The 15,211-nt window shown below is 52.6% G+C and overlaps 1 protein-coding gene and 1 long non-coding RNA gene across 4 annotated transcripts in view; one reads left to right on the top strand and one right to left on the bottom strand.

Annotated features, from left to right (window-relative positions):
* Window positions 1-2,859: 2,859 nt before the first annotated feature.
* Hs1bp3 (HCLS1 binding protein 3) overlaps window positions 2,860-15,211 on the bottom strand; it is a 30,263-nt gene continuing 17,911 nt past the window's right edge. For 2 of the 3 annotated variants that reach the window (NM_001398778.1, XM_039113131.2), the window contains 3 exons: window positions 10,980-11,134; window positions 9,705-9,840; window positions 2,860-4,942 (listed from right to left, as the gene is read on the bottom strand). In NM_001398778.1, coding sequence (NP_001385707.1) covers window positions 4,687-4,942; window positions 9,705-9,840; window positions 10,980-11,134 — 547 coding nt within the window. In that variant the 3' untranslated portion in view covers window positions 2,860-4,686. The remainder of the gene's footprint in view (window positions 4,943-9,704; window positions 9,841-10,979; window positions 11,135-15,211) is intronic. The other variant, NM_001398779.1, reaches the window with a different exon arrangement.
* Window positions 4,942-8,936, top strand: LOC134479336 (uncharacterized). The gene is made up of 2 exons (XR_010052521.1): window positions 4,942-7,485; window positions 8,726-8,936. It is a non-coding gene; the product is annotated as an uncharacterized LOC134479336 (long non-coding RNA).

Raw genomic sequence — 15,211 nt, 5'->3', positions numbered from 1 at the left:
GAGAATGAAGTGAATTATATATTAGATTAGGCAACACTAATCTCAGCTAGAGTTCTTATTCTGAGGATGACCCGAGGAGTATGATCTTCAGCCCCTCACCACTGGCCAGAGCTGTGGAAACTAGGGGTTAGCAAGCAGAGCGGGCCCTGAGGTCTGCACATCGTGGTTACTCACTGCACAATGCCCAGCGTGTATACAACAGCCAGTGCTGCTAAGAGGCTCACTGAGGTCAATCCATGGGCCTCTGACGACTCTGCCTGGCCACTGCCACTTAGTAGGCAGCACTGCCACTTAGTAGGAACTCCCCTTGGATAAGAGTCCTCTGTGACCAGCTCCTGAAGCTTCTTTAAGCACAGATATAACTTAGCCAAAGCACATCCTATTTCAGGAATGGAGATATTTGGTCTTTTAAAATTTATTTATTTATTTTATTCATATGAATACACTCTCTTCAGACACACCGGAAGAAGGCATCAGGTCTCATTAAAAATAGTTGTGAGCCACTTTGTGGTTTGCTGGGAATCAAACTCAGGACCTCTGGAAGACCTGTCAGTGCTCCTAACTTCTGAGCTATCATTTCTCCAGACCCTGAGATAGTCTTTTCAAAAAATACTCTATTGTGAGTATGTAGGACACGTGTGCACAGGTGTGCACAGGTTCACACAGCGGCAGGAAGAGGCATTAGATCTGGAGTTCCAGGTGATTTCGAGGAACCCAACCTGTCATGGGTCACAGGTACTAGACTTTGATCCCTTAGAAGAGCAGCAAGCTTCCACAGCCCCAACCTGACCACCTCTCACCAAGGTCACGTGAGAACTGCTAGCTGCTTGTGTCACTTCTCTACCAGTCCCTGGCCACCTTTCTCCTGACTTCTGAGGGTACAGAGTTGGGTAGTGCTGGCTCAAAACAAGTCTGCAGTCCCTGGGGGCATCTCAGGCTGGACCTGAGAGTTCAGCTACTCTAAGGTGCTTTGTGCATCGTGGCTGCTCTGGGCTGTCCTCAGCCTGTGGGGAGATGGCTGCACTGGGAAGTGCTAGCCATCCAGGCAGGAGATACACTGGGGGCAGCTTGTGGTCCTCTTTTGGGGATGCATATAGCAGGGTGGTGAGTGAGCTAGTAAGCCAAGGGCAGCCTTCCACATCGGCCTGGCACTGGGCATTAAATCCACAGTGTAGACACAAAGCCCAGGTGAGAACGAGGAGCTCAGGTCCCAAAGAACAGTAGGACTTGGCTGTGATCAGCGTCTGCTGCAAGGGCTCTAGTTTTAGCGCAGATCCTTGAGCACATGAGAATGAACAGAGATGCAGAAACAGTCCCTCTATGCCCCTCTATGCGCAGAGCCCAGGATGCCGGCCTGGCCAGGATTAGTCCTAGATCTGGGACTTTCCAGAACGGTCCCGAGTTCACGATGTTCTAAGAAGAACAATGATGGGAGGAAGGGAGCAGCGGATGCAGCCACTGGCAATGCTTCCTGCCCACGGGCCCCATAATAGCCCCAAAGAAACACACGCTGCTGTCCAGCCTTCGCTTTCTCTCGCATGGAGAGATATTTGAGCTGCAGGCTCCTGAGGTGTCAGTTCTCAGAACAGAACAGCAGTCGGTTTATCCTCAAGAACACAGACTCCAACTCAGTCTTAAGAATTCAAACCAAAGTGTTGGGAAGAGAGGCTCTATGGGGTGGCTCAGACTGCACCGATCTGAGGGTTCCTGAGAAGCTGTTTGCTCCGCAGTGGGTGGCAGCCTGCAGAGCTGTACTGTAGAACCCAAGATGAAGCAGTGTGTGAGGACTGCAAGGCTAGGTCTGTGTATTTCCATCAGGTGGGGCATGTCTGAAATCATGGTAGTTTAAGCCCCACATGGTCCCCAAGGTGGGGATCTGGAGGGAAGCAGTCCTCCTCCTACACAGGGCTTGGCTGAATGATTACTGGCCAGAGACTCCCATTGAGTCTGGATTTCTTGGCCCTCTGCCTCAGTTTACACAGTGGGAAGGACTGGACTCCCTAGACTCCTTCCTTTCTCCTAGGTCCAGCTAAGAGACAGCCTAGAGGGCCCCGACAGAATTAGCAGACATAGAGTACCTACCCTGGTCACAAAGGACTATCCCAGTTTTCCCCACCAGAGAGAGAGAGAGAGAGAGAGAGAGAGAGAGAGAGAGAGAGAGAGAGAGAGAGAGAGACAGAGAGAGAGACAGAGAGAGAGACAGAGAGACAGAGAGAGAGGGAGAGAGAGACAGAGAGAGAGAGGGAGTCAGAGAGAGACAGAGAGAGAGACAGGGACAGAGAGAGGCAGAGACAGAGAGAGAGGGAGTCAGAGAGAGACAGAGACAGAGAGAGAGGGAGAGAGAGACAGAGAGACACACAGAAAGACAGAGAGATACACAGAAAGACAGAGGCAGAGACAGACAGAGAAGAGAGACATACAAAGAGAAGCAGAGAGACAGAGAGGCAGGGCAAGAGATGGGAGAAACAAATTGAGAGACAGAGACACACACAGAGAGATTTAAAGACACAGAGAGACAGAGATAGACAAAGAGAAACACAAGAGACAGAGACATAGAGTACCTTCCCTGGTTATAAGGGACTATCCCAGCCTCCATCACAAAGAGAGAGAGAGGGAGAGACAAGAGAGAGACAAAGAGGGAGAGACAGAAAGACAGAGATAGAAGTGGAGAGAGAGACGGAGAATAGACAGAGACATGGAGACAGAGATATACACAAAACCAGAGACAGACACACAAAGAAACATACAGAGAGTCAGAGACATAGAGTACTTTCCCTGGTTACAAAGGACAATCCCTCTATACACACCACCACCACCACCACCACCAGCCCAGACATGGAAAAGAACTGAAATTCTGGCTTTGTCACACACAGACTTTACTGGGTAGCTGGGAGACATAGATTGGCTGTAGGTCACAGACCTGTGATCAAAACAAATCATGATTGGGAAAATGCTATCTGTGGGGCAAACACCCACGCCAAGGTATCCCAAAATCTCCACAGTAGACATCCCCACTAGTGGGCAAAACCACCTTAGAGAGTGGTAGGTCAGGTCAGGTACGGTTAGGAACACCAGGTGGGGATCAGTCTGTGGTCATCCAAGCCCCTACACACCCATGGCTCCTATGTCATCTAACACCCAAAGCAGGTGCAAGGTGTGTATGAAAGAGAGGTAGAGAGCTGGTAGCCAAGGCACAGAGGAGTGGATATAGAGGGAGAAGGGTCCAAAGATGCCCAGGGAACACAGTAGGGTAGCTCTACACAAGACTAGGCCACGTGAACCTGCCTTTGCAGTCAGTGAGGAAGGGCTTCTGGACACTGGGCTGAGTGTTGGGCACCAAGAGATGGAGGGGTGAAGGCCTGCTGGTGAAGGGGAAGTAGAGTTGGGGTCGAGGCTATCTAGAGTCAGTTCAAGGCTCTGGGGAGACCCTCAACCTAGTAAAGCAGGGTACTCTGGTCCTCCGCCTAGAACCGTTTTCAGCCTGGGCAGGTGGCCTGCTCAGATCGAGGCAGGTGACAAGGGACATGGTGAGATGAAAGATAGGTCCGACTTGATACTCTTAGACTGATCCTATAGGTCTTACTACAGGGTAGGAGCTGGGGACCCCGACACTGACGGCAACAAAAAATTGAACCGTGCTACTTGGAGATTCCTGAAAGTGGCTCTTGGACCCAACTGGGCCCTTCTAATGCCTCAGTGAAGCCCAGTTGACCCAAGGAACAAAATGGCTGCATTCTGAAAAAACAAAAAAGCAAAAGACAAAAACAAAACAAAACAAAAACCCTATGTGTTTCATTACAAATAAAATGTTTCTGACACAAAATACTCTAAGGTCCTTCGTTCCATAAAACAGCATCTACTAGAAGGCACGGGATTGCCCTGGGGCACAGTTCCTTCTCCCTTGGCTGGTGGCTCCACAGGAGAAAGGCTAAGGAACAAGTTCAGATCCTGAGGGCAGACAAGGCCTCAGAGCCTCATACCCCATGGGCCAAACCCTGGGAGATGCTAGGACCTACTCTGTTGACAGCTGCATCCAAAAGGCCATGGGCTAGCCAGGCCCTTTTCTGGGGAAGGAAGTGGAAGGCATGGGGTCCTGGGAGCCTCTGTGCCCTAGAAAGGCAAGGCTGGGCCTATGGTTTCTTCTTAGCACTGGAAGCCAGAAGAGACTAAGAAGGGACTTGGGTCAGGGCAGTCAGGGGAGCTGGCCTTTCTCCTCAGAACACACCTCGGGGCCCTAGCAGCTATGCCAAATAGAGAGTCTGGAGCAGCCTGTCCCAGGGACCCCTTTGGCCTAGCCAAAGCTCACACTCCTTCCCATGCTGAGCTGGCCAGTGGGAACAAGTATGCAGAAGATGTCCTTTCCCTGGGGGACACTGTCCTCCGATCTCATTCCCCACTTGAGGTCAGGTCCCCGTTGAGCAAGACGAGCCCACAAATAACCTTCTTCTTACAGCCAGCTGGGTGGAGATGATGCGGCTTGATTTCTATGGTGTTCTCAGCTCTACATTCTGCAGAGTCCTTGTCTATCCCATAGCCCAGGAGAAAAGGGAAAGATGTGGGGGGACTGGGAGGGTCCAGGGTTCCACTTCCATTGGTGGTCCTTGCCTTGCAAGCAGAACCCACATATTGACACACAGGCTTCCTCCCCAGGCCCAGCATAGTTTGAAGGGCAGGGTTGTGGAGAAGTCAGAAGAGGCTGGGGGAGTCTTGGGCAAGTGTGTCCTGGTCCCGGATATACTGCAAGATGTCCATTTCATCCATAGCCTGGATCTGTTGCTGCTTCTGTGGCCCAGCCCCAGTTCCTGATGGGCCCACTGCGGGGGGCACAGTTGGCTTCCTGGGTAATGCTGGCTTAGACGGGACTAGAGGCTTGGGCTTCAGCTGGGGCTTGGGTTTTGGTTCAGATCCCAGGTTCAGAATCTGGTCCAGGTCCTCTTCAACTCTAGAGAAGCAAGCAGAACAGTCTTAGCATAACTATATCCACAAAGGAGCAAGAGCCTGGGACCTCACCCTTCCCTACATGGGCGGTGAATAGCTACCAGTGTGCCTCATCCAAGCAGCCCTGAGGAGAAACCCACGGGTGGGTCTTTCTGACCCTCCACCTCCACAGCAGCCAGGGTAGAGCCAGTCCCTTGGTGGTGACACCACTTCAAAGTCTTCAGGGGACTCGCCTCCCAGCCCCTTAGAAATGGCCACCTGCTGCCTGGTACTGGACAGAGCACCTCAGAATCATTATCTTATCTGTCTCTCAAATCCCTCTATCAGGGAAGGGCATCTATGTGCCTTATTTTGCAGGCAGGAAGCTACAGTCCAAAGGCTGGGTGGTTCAACGAGAGGGCACTAGATCATAGTCGTGCCTGAGTCACAACAAGGATGTCTGACCCAGGAGACACAACATGAAGCCAAATCAACTCCATCCAGAGACACTGTAAACACTGGATTCTGAGCTGCCGTGGGACGAGGTCTGCTGGCCTCTGCATATCTGAGTCACTTGGGTTCTAGATAGAGCCCCATTAGGGTTGCAGTGGACTTAGCCAGTGCACACCAAGATTGGGTCATGTGAGCCTGGAGCAATGAATGACTCAGCAGTTAAAGAGCATCAGCTGTTCCAGGGGACACAGGTTCGGTCCTCGAAACGACCTGTAACTCCAGTACAAGGGAATCCAGTCCCTGAGCTATGGCAAAATGAAAACCGTCTTGGGCACCATGGCTAGGGTGGGGATAAAGCACGTACCCTATAGGTGGCTGCTCTCCTCACCTTCCTGGATACCACTACATGGAGGCCCCTTCTCCAGCCTCAGGGTGGGGCCGTCCCTTGTGGTGATGGTAATCTCCACAGATATCTTTCAGCCGTGCCGAGTAGGCACAGGACAGCAATAGAAAGCAGACAACTTGGGGGGCACCTAGCTTCCCCACGCTCTGACTCCTCATCTTAAGGAAGCAGGGTGGGGTGGGTGGGGAAGGGAGCCTTAAGTGCTGTCCAGCAGCTGTGTGCACAATTGGCTTCTACTGTGTATATCCCGCAGCCCCTCAGCGGATGGCGTCAGGTCACGCCACCTCTCTGGCTCTCTCAGTCTCTGCCTATCTGTAAAGGAGGGGTGTTCTTGTTCCCCTAACCTAACAGGGATCCCTGTAAGGACCAAAGAAAACAGCACAGAGGAGGGGCCTCGCAAGTCTAAGGGAATATTGCACATATTGACTTGGACAGACAGCTTCAGAATGTTAAACAGAGCAGGCGCTGGCTACAGTAGAGTCAATGCCTCACTTCTTCCTCAGGGGACCCCGACCCAGCTGGACAGAGAGGATCTGAGAGTGTTACGGGCCATGAAGCAGTCACTTGATGGCTGGGGAAGGGTGTGGCCAGAGAAGATTGGAACGGGTTCTTAGGGAAAAGGAGAGGAAAGATGGCCCTGCTGTGAAATGGCAGGGACCCAGAGGGAAATGACAGAGCGCAAAGGGCAGTGGGAATGAAAAGCAAAAGGATTCAGGACTGTGCAGGCACTCGGCCCTGGACAGTGTGTCCTTACAGTACTACCCCAGATAGCGTGTCCTTACAGTAAGTACTACCCCAGCAGGAGGGGGAGGGTACAGGCACGGACAGAGGCATACTTGCTCTGGTCCTGCAAAGCCTGAAGAAGCCTGAGTGAGCTCAGAGCTTCCTGGTGCGGCGTCCCAGAGAACTGCCCACCAGGAACCAGCACTTGGGAGTTCTAGATGGTCTTGCCTGACTTCTGGTGTGATTGGGGCCTTCAGAGCCTGTTTGGGTGGTAAGGAAGTGAGCAGAAAGTCTGGACACAGAGGGAATGGATGGGCTAGTTTCTAGAAAGCCCGGCCCCTGTAGAAAGATGCTGGAGGTGTCATTCATGGGCTGACTGCTCTGCCACTCTCAGCTCCAATGTGTATCTGCTTTCTCCAGGCAGGCATTGCTTCCTGACTCCCTGGATCAGGGGACTGCTTCCTTTCAATCCCCTACAAGATATCAGGAGAGTTCAAAGAGTCAGAACTATCTTCAGAGTTCTTTAGGGAGGCTAAGCAGCAGCTAAAGGCCCAGAACCAATTTCAGGCATAGCCATGACTCCTTGGAACAAGTCACAGCTGGATCTGCTGAGGCGGGGAGGGGTCTCTGGGGTGGGCAGCCACAGTGTGATCCTATGGGCTCCTCAGAACAGGTCAAACGAGCACCAGGTCCAGCCCTTCTCTCTTCTACATCCAGGTGGGATGAGGCCAACACGTGAGGGGCAGAGGTGGTTCTCGTGAAGTGTTCTGTGCCCTGAAGCCGTAACACCTCCTCCTCCCTGAGCCCCCACTGATGACAGAACCCAACTACAGATCGACTTCAAGGCTTGAGATAAAGGCTTCCAGAAGTCTGCTCGGCTCACTCAACAACTCAGAGAGAACCAATGACCAGGCAGGTGGATAACAGGGATGGTGGAGAGAAAGCCTGCTACCAAGAAGCAGGGCACTCACTCCCTTAACAGGAACAAGGTAGGCACAAAGAAAAATTCTGGCTCCGGCTCTCAAGAAGCCAGTGCTTCACCGCCAGATGTCTGTTAATGGAGACAGGGTTGCGAAGCCCACATTCTTTAAGCCGTGATTCCCAGGGGCTGTGCAAGATAGGGAGGCACAATGAAAAGGAAGGTTCCCAGGGACCAATAAGGCCGTGTTTGCTCGTGCATGACCAGCCTGCTAAAAGCTGGTGTCAGCTGGCCACGGGGTCCCGTGAAGCCGACACACCCACAGGACAGTGTTCTCTGGAGGGTGGGATTGGAAGGAGAGGGTTTATAATATGCGATGTGGGAGAGGCCCCATGACGTCCGTCCCATGGGCATATACCGTGCTGTCGGACTTGCCTGTGCCTCAGTTTCTTCCCTAATGGAATAACAGCCATCCTGGCCCCTCCCAGACAGCAGGACGTCAGGAGCGAGGACACAGGAGGAGAGAGTGAACAGATGCCAGGGGCCTCTGGGAGATGTAAATACAAGACGCCAGCGAGGTGACTCAGGCTTGGCGGGCGCTTAGAGGGCTGTGTAATAGCCTGGGGCTGCTAACGAGGGGTGCGGATGACAGCCTCTGAGGCCCCAGTGCCACTTAAACTATTCCTGGAAAGGGGCAGCTCTGCTTCATGCACCTCACCAGACACTCATTGCACCCTGGAGGGCAGGGAAAAGGAGGATGAGACGCCATAGTGGGAGCAACCGGAAATCAGGTTGTGGTGCAAGGAGAAGTCAGGGAGAGCCACAGCCTGAGACAGGAAGGCAGGTCTCTCTCCCTCTTCTCCGAGGGCTCAGGGCTTCCGCTGGAGCAGAGAGGTGGTGACAGAGCCTGCCAGGAGTGGTGGCCTGGGGCAGGTGATCTTTCCTATACTATTTTCTGTAGTTGCAGAGAACAGCGCCTATCTTAGGGGTCGAGCAAGGGGTAAGTAAGAATATCTGTGGTAAAGCAAATTTCTCACAGTGCCAAACACACAGTAAGCTCTAAGGAAATAGTGGGCTTTGTTTTGTTTTTCTGCATCTGACACCAACGTTCTTGTAACAGATTAACTGTGGCTTTCCCCTCCCTCTGATGGGACCCTCCTGGTGGACTGGGCCATGGTTCTGAAGTACATTTGTGCTTTGTTCTCTCTGAGTATGCTGTAGTGTATTGAGGGTCAGTTTTATTTGTTCCCGAACCCACTTATACCAATTATACTCGCTCATGAATTGTGTAATTTATTCCTTTACTGAAGCTACTAAGGGCTGGAGAGATAGCTCAGCGTTTAAGAGCACTGGCTGCTACATATACAGCCACCCAACTAGACAAGATGGATGAAGCAAAGAAGTGCAGACCGACAGGAGCCGGATGTAGATCACTCCTGAGAGACACAGCCAGAATACAGCAAATACAGAGGCGAATGCCAGCAACAAACCACTGAACTGAGAATAGGACCCCCGTTGAAGGAATCAGAGAAAGAACTAGAAGAGCTTGAAGGGGCTCGAGACCCCATATGTACAACAATGCCAAGCAACCAGAGCTTCCAGGGACTAAGCCACTACCTAAAGACTATACATGGACTGACACTGGACTCTGACGTCACAGGTAGCAATGAATATCCTAGTAAGAGCACCAGTGGAAGGGGAAGCCCTGGGTCCTGCTAAGACTGAACCCCCAGTGAACTAGACTGTTGGGGGGAGGGCGGCAATGGGGGGAGGGTTGGGAGGGGAACACCCATAAGGAAGGGGAGGGGGGAGGGGGATGTTTGCCCGGAAACCGGGAAAGGGAATAACACTCGAAATGTATATAAAAAATACTCAAGTTAATAAAAAAAAAAAAAAAAAAAAAGAGCACTGGCTGCTCTTCCAAAGATCTTGAGTTCAATTCCCAGCAACCACATGGTGGCTCACAACCATCTGTGATCTGATGCCCTCTTCTGGTGTGTCTGAAAACAGCTACAGTGTACTCTCAGATATAATAAAAATAAATAAATCTTTAAAAAAAAAGCTATTAAAATAGAAGTGTGAGAAGAAAATGAGTGTAGTTCGTGGAACCAGTGGGGCTGCCCTCGTTGCCCACAGCTTTCTCCCAGCAAATCCTCACCCCCTTTTAGCCACTCATGGCTGCTAGACTTGGCCAGGCCTGGATCCCTCCTCCCTTGTGAGCTGAAGCTGGTAAAACGCACTACCACTTGGGTTACAAGCTAGAGAAGTCTTCCTGGGGTACGACGGTACCTGAACAGCTCTTTGGAGGCATCCCTGTGTTCTGGGCTGGATGTGGGCCCTCTACTCTCATGGGCAGCCGGCAGCAGTAAAGGGTCACCCAGGGAGACAGCCCCACCTAGGTCAGGGTCGTCAAACAGCTTCAGGGCTGTGGGAAGAGAGGACACAGCAGACGATAAAGAAAGTGCTTGTCTATCCTCAGATGCCAGACAGCAGGCCTGCTAAGCCCCCTATTGCACCCGAGTGAGTGGGCAGGAAAGCAGAAGGCAGGCAAGGACACAGCGTCTCTATAAGGCCTGTCCGCTTTGGCCTGGCTCTGTTCCAGTCCTCGAGGGCTTCTCACTGCTGGCAGAAGTGGCTTCTCAGGACACTGCACCAGGCTCCTCGAAGTTCTGGCAGGCCAGTGCTAACGAGCGGGCACTGAGGGGCACCCACCAGCCACAGGTCTTGTCAAGGTCGTGGGTGATGAGCAGAGGCGACAGACAAAAATTACCCACAAGGCCCATCCATCTTCAGGAAGCCAACCTGTCCCACAGGAGCTGCACTTTGGGAGTGTCGATCATGTCTTTACTTGAAGCGTCTTTTCCCAGTGGACCTGGTTAAGCCTCCTGGCTTTTGGGATTCACCGCTGTACTCTCTCCCAGGATGCCTACGGTCCTATGGGAACCCGTGTTTCTGCTCATCCCCGAAAGAGACTTGGGCTGTGCTGAATTTTTGGGTGATATTATCTATCTTTATCTCCCCATGGATCTTCCCTTGGTGGACGCTCGCTAAGCATTGGATGAATCATCAATTCTTCCCCTGGGGAGAAGGACCTGGGCAGGCGTGAGCAAAGGTCAGAGATACACGGAAAAGTCCCAAAGCCGCTAAGCACCTCCTCTGAACCCTGCACCACGCCTTGCAGTAGAATCTACGTGGGTGGCACACACTCATGAGAATTAAAAATTATACAGAGTCACATGCATGCCCAAGGTAGGTCAGTATCCACTTTCCATTAAACAGTTTCAGGGAGCTCCAGTGCCCTTGAGGTTGCAGATGTAATTAAGGAACTAGGTCTCTAAGCAACTAAGAAACCTGTCATTCTCTGCTCTGTAGAACATTCCGAGTGAGTATGTAATCCCCAAATGCTGCAGCCTGTGGGGATGCCAGGCGTGAGGGACACCAGCGGGAAATCTCTACACTCTAATCTGTATTCCATCGAAACAGGACAAGGTTTAGACCCACTTGCTCAGGGACGCAGATGTTCACCAAGCGCTAAGCCGATAGCAGGGACAACACAGTACTCACGGTCCTCTGTGGTCCCCAGAGGTCTCCGAGGGGACACCTTCTTGTCTGAGCTAAAGAGCCCCTCGTCAGGGTCTACCTCCTCGTCAAAGATGGTGAGCCGAGGTGAAGGCTTGGTCCTCATGGCCACTTCTTGGTGTTTCTTAGGCTTCTTGGAGCTGGAGATAAAACACAAGGTAAGGATTCTCACGAGTGCACGAGTGGCCTATTGGTCATTCCCAGATCTCCAGCTCAGCTGGGCCTTCTGGATGCCGAGGAACATATGAGCAGGTGTGGCCTTGATGGGGTAGGTGTGGCCTTGTTGGAGGAAGTGTGTCACTGTGGGGGTGGGCTTTGAGACCCTCCTCCTAGCTGCCTGGAAGACAGCAGTTTTCTCCTGCTTGCCTTTGGAACAAGCTGTAGAACTCTCAGCTTCTCCTGCACCGCGCCTGCCTGGATGCTGCCATGTTTCCTGCTTTGATAATGCACTGAACCTCTGAACCTGTAAGCCAGCCCCAGTTAAATATTGTCCTTTATAAGAGTTGCCTTGGTCATGGTATCAATGGAACCCCTAACTAACTAAGGCAGTGGGGGTCCCTAACCCCCTGGGGCTCGGGTTCAGAAGGCTGCTCTCCACAGCTACTTAGACATGGGGTAAATGTGATTTGGGGCTCAAAGTTCAAGGGGTAGGGTCTAGGAGAGCAGGAAGAAGCCTGTGTTAGTGAAAGATTTATATATTCTATATAAGTACACTGTCGCTGTCTTCAGACACACCAGAAGAGGGCATCAGATCCCATTACAGATGGTTGTGAGCCACCATGTGGTTGCTGGGAATTGAACTCAGGACTTCTGAACAAGCTGTCAGTGCTCTTAACCTCTGAGCCATCTCTCCAGCCCCCACTTTTCTCTGTGACGAAACAGTGAACAACAACAATGACAGAACAACTTGAAGAAGGCAGGGATTGTACGGGTTCATGGTTTGAGGGTACAGTCTACCATGGGGGTGGGGCGGTCAGCGTGACAGGTGCAGCTGGCCACACGGCAGCCATTGTCAGTGCTTGGTTTGCTTTATCCCTTTTATGAAGTCCCAGACACCAGACCATACCACGGTGCTGCCAATACTTAGAGTGAGTTTTCCGACCTCAATTAATCCAATCCAAAAACCCTTCTCCGATCCTCCTAGAGGCTGGTTAATCCTCTGTCCTGTTAGACTGACAGTATTAACCACCCCACCGCCTAAGCCCTTGTTTCACCACCCATCTCTCAGTAGTGTACCTGCCGTCCTTCTTGGCTACTCAATGGTTCCCCTGGGTAACCTACTCCTTTCTGAAGTTCCTCTGCAGTCAGCTGGGCCTGGCTGTGCCACACCAGTTCACTGACTGATGAGCTCCTGCCCTGGGATGCTTGTGGTGGGAAACCGAGGGTCACCAGGGAGGCTCCTGAGGTTTGCAGTTTTACTTCTTGATCCAGGTGGCTAGGCTAGCTCTACGTTGCTGGGTCACATGATCTGGACTGCCTTAGTGACAACGTCTCCAATGCCGGATCACAAACTTAGTTTTGTTTTAACAAGCTGACCTCATGCACGGGGGCTGCCACCCACATTAGGCATTTTAAGATTCCTACAAACCGTAAAAGTTTCTTTTCTTTTCTTTTTTTTACTGGAAACCGGGATCATTTTCTCCTGAATGCCTGGCAGCTAGTTCCACTGGACTGAGGTCATCTCTGAGCTCATTTTGGCAGCACAGTGGCAAACTGCGCAGGGGCTGGCCACTGTCAAAAACTGTACCACAGGCTCTCCAGTGGCAGATAAAAATACCAGGTCCCTGGGTGCTGCAAAGCCAGGGACTCTGAGGAGACTATTTTCCCAGAAGCCTTCCTGGTTCAGAGGCATCGAGTGTCCAGTGGAGGTTGCCCAGCAGGCAGGATATTTGGGGGCTGGGAGTAGGGTGGTTACTACTTAGGATCTTGCTCCTTACTCTCAGTGTCCTATGAACAGAACTGTCCTTGCTGTCCTCTGGGGAGAGAGTGGCACATTCCAACAGTGATGGCATCTGTGTCCCTACTGCAGTATTTGCAAAAAATTTCTTCTGTCAACGGGGTCACCACGGTGAAGTGCTGACAGGGCTCTGCTCTGCTTGTGGTGCTGGGGCGGGTGAGGGAGTGAGGATCTCTAACCTGATAGTGAGCACCCTTCAGAAAGCCTCCGCTCTAGCTCCTCTCAGACGCACAGTGTGGACTCGGCTGCTCCTCGTGGGAGGGCTCCCTACATTTTTATCTATCAGGCAGAATCAACAGTCCTGGTGACTGACAGAGGCCATGGCCCTAGCAAGGATGTCCAGAGTCCAGACTCCCTGTGTCAGTATTCCTAGAGGGCCCTGGAACTGTGGGCATGGCTCTGGAATGTAACCCTCAGGTGCTCGCCCACTCGGAAACCTCCTCCTTTGAGGGCCCAACACACATGGTACCCACTCAAAAGGCCCAGAGGGCAGGGGAGCAAAGTTTCCTATGGATCAAGAACGGCAGGAAGCACCGAGTAGGGAACTCGGGAAGAAGAAGGGAAGTATGAGAGAACAGGCGGGAAGCCAGGTGAGGGAGGTTTCAACCACTTTTCCATTTCGGCTCAGTCTGACCTGGACAGCACAGATGAGGCTAGACCTCCCTTCTGGGCAAGTTTCCCTCTCACATCTTTGTCCTCCTTGGTGATATCTGCGATTTTTGTTGAACTGAAACAAAGCAGATGTTCGGCACAAGAGCGTTCCGTCAGCACTGTCTGCCCACTGAGCTGTCCTGTCCTCCAATTTCTCAGCTCTCCAAAGGGGACACAAGGGACGCGAGGGGACCTGGAAGCCCCCAGGGTCTTGTCTGATTGATCCCAACACTGCAGAAAGGTGTTCAGCAAATACTAGAAGGAAGAAGGCAGGCAGCAAGACAGACAGACTGACAGTCAGATAGATAGGCATCTGTCCTGTGTAGCTGGATAGTCATCAAAGAGAAGGAAGACAGATTAGCTGACTGGAAGGAGAGGAGAAACAGGCAGGCAGGAAAGCAGGCAGGCAGGCAGGCAGGCAGGCAGGCAGGCAGGCAGGCAGGCAGGCAGGCAGGCAGGCAGGCAGACAGTTATAAGACAGGAAATAAGGGGTCAGAGCTGCAGTGTCAGCACTCATGTTTACAAAGGCAGTTCTTCTAACAACACCCCTCTGCCAGCTTTTCAGCTGCAAGCAGCCTGTCCATTCCTCCCCCTCTTCCACCACTACCACCACCACCTCTTCCTCCTCCTGTTCTTCCCCACTCCTCCTCCCCCCTCCTCCTCCTCCCTTCCCCACCCCACCCGCTCCTCCCATGTAGAGGTGCCTGCTCTAGGTGATACAGACAGACCCCACCACTTAAGATGCACTCGCAACCTTCCCAGAGGCCGTGAGCTGAGCAGTCAGTCCCAGACACAGGTCATTCCACCTAAGAAAAACCAGGCTGGAGCACACCGTGAAGTCGGTGAGGATGCAGGGAGGAACGGACGGAGGTAATGGAAGCAAGCAGCTGACCCAGTGGCTGAGGGTAGAGGGGCATCTCTGGCAGACCGGCTGTCAGTCACCCTGCACCGTGAAGGAGCCCGACTGTGGCCTAATCAGGAGCATACACCTCGCTAGGCACGGGTGAGAAGAGGGACGGGGGAGCCATCCCTCGTGGAACTTTGCTCACAGACTATGGTCTGTCTTGAGGAACCCTGGAAGGCAGGGGAGGTCAGAGTAAATGCTGGAAAGAACATTGTGGCGGCGCCATTACAAGAACCGTATGCTAAGTGTTGGATGGATGGGGTCAATCACTTCATCTGGATTTGAGTCACTGGGGCTCTGAGCATTCGTCCTCCTACACTACCCAAGGCCAATGCCTCCACCCAGCTGTCCGCAGACATACGGCTCACCCTCAGCACTGTCAGGGGCTCAACCTCAGCACTGTCAGGGGCTCACCCTCGGCACTGTCAGGGGCTCAACCTCAGCACTGTCAGGGGCTCACCCTCAGCACTGTCAGGGGCTCACCCTCAGCACTGTCAGGGGCTCACCCTCAGCACTGTCAGGGGCTCACTCTCAGCACTGTCAGGAGCTCACCCTCAGCACTGTCAGGAGCTCACCCTCAGCACTGTCAGGAGAGAAAGCCATGCACGGACAGCAGGGACAGAGCAGGGTCTGCAGCCCCTGACTTCCTGCAGACCTGTGCAGATCCTGAGGTGAGGGCTACCCTAAGAGGCACCTTGCCCACTA

This window comes from Rattus norvegicus, chromosome 6, assembly GCF_036323735.1.
Source record: "Rattus norvegicus strain BN/NHsdMcwi chromosome 6, GRCr8, whole genome shotgun sequence".
Lineage (NCBI taxonomy): Eukaryota > Metazoa > Chordata > Mammalia > Rodentia > Muridae > Rattus > Rattus norvegicus.
The sequence above is the reverse complement of the archived record's forward strand: the minus strand, read 5'-3'. Positions and strand labels throughout refer to the sequence as shown.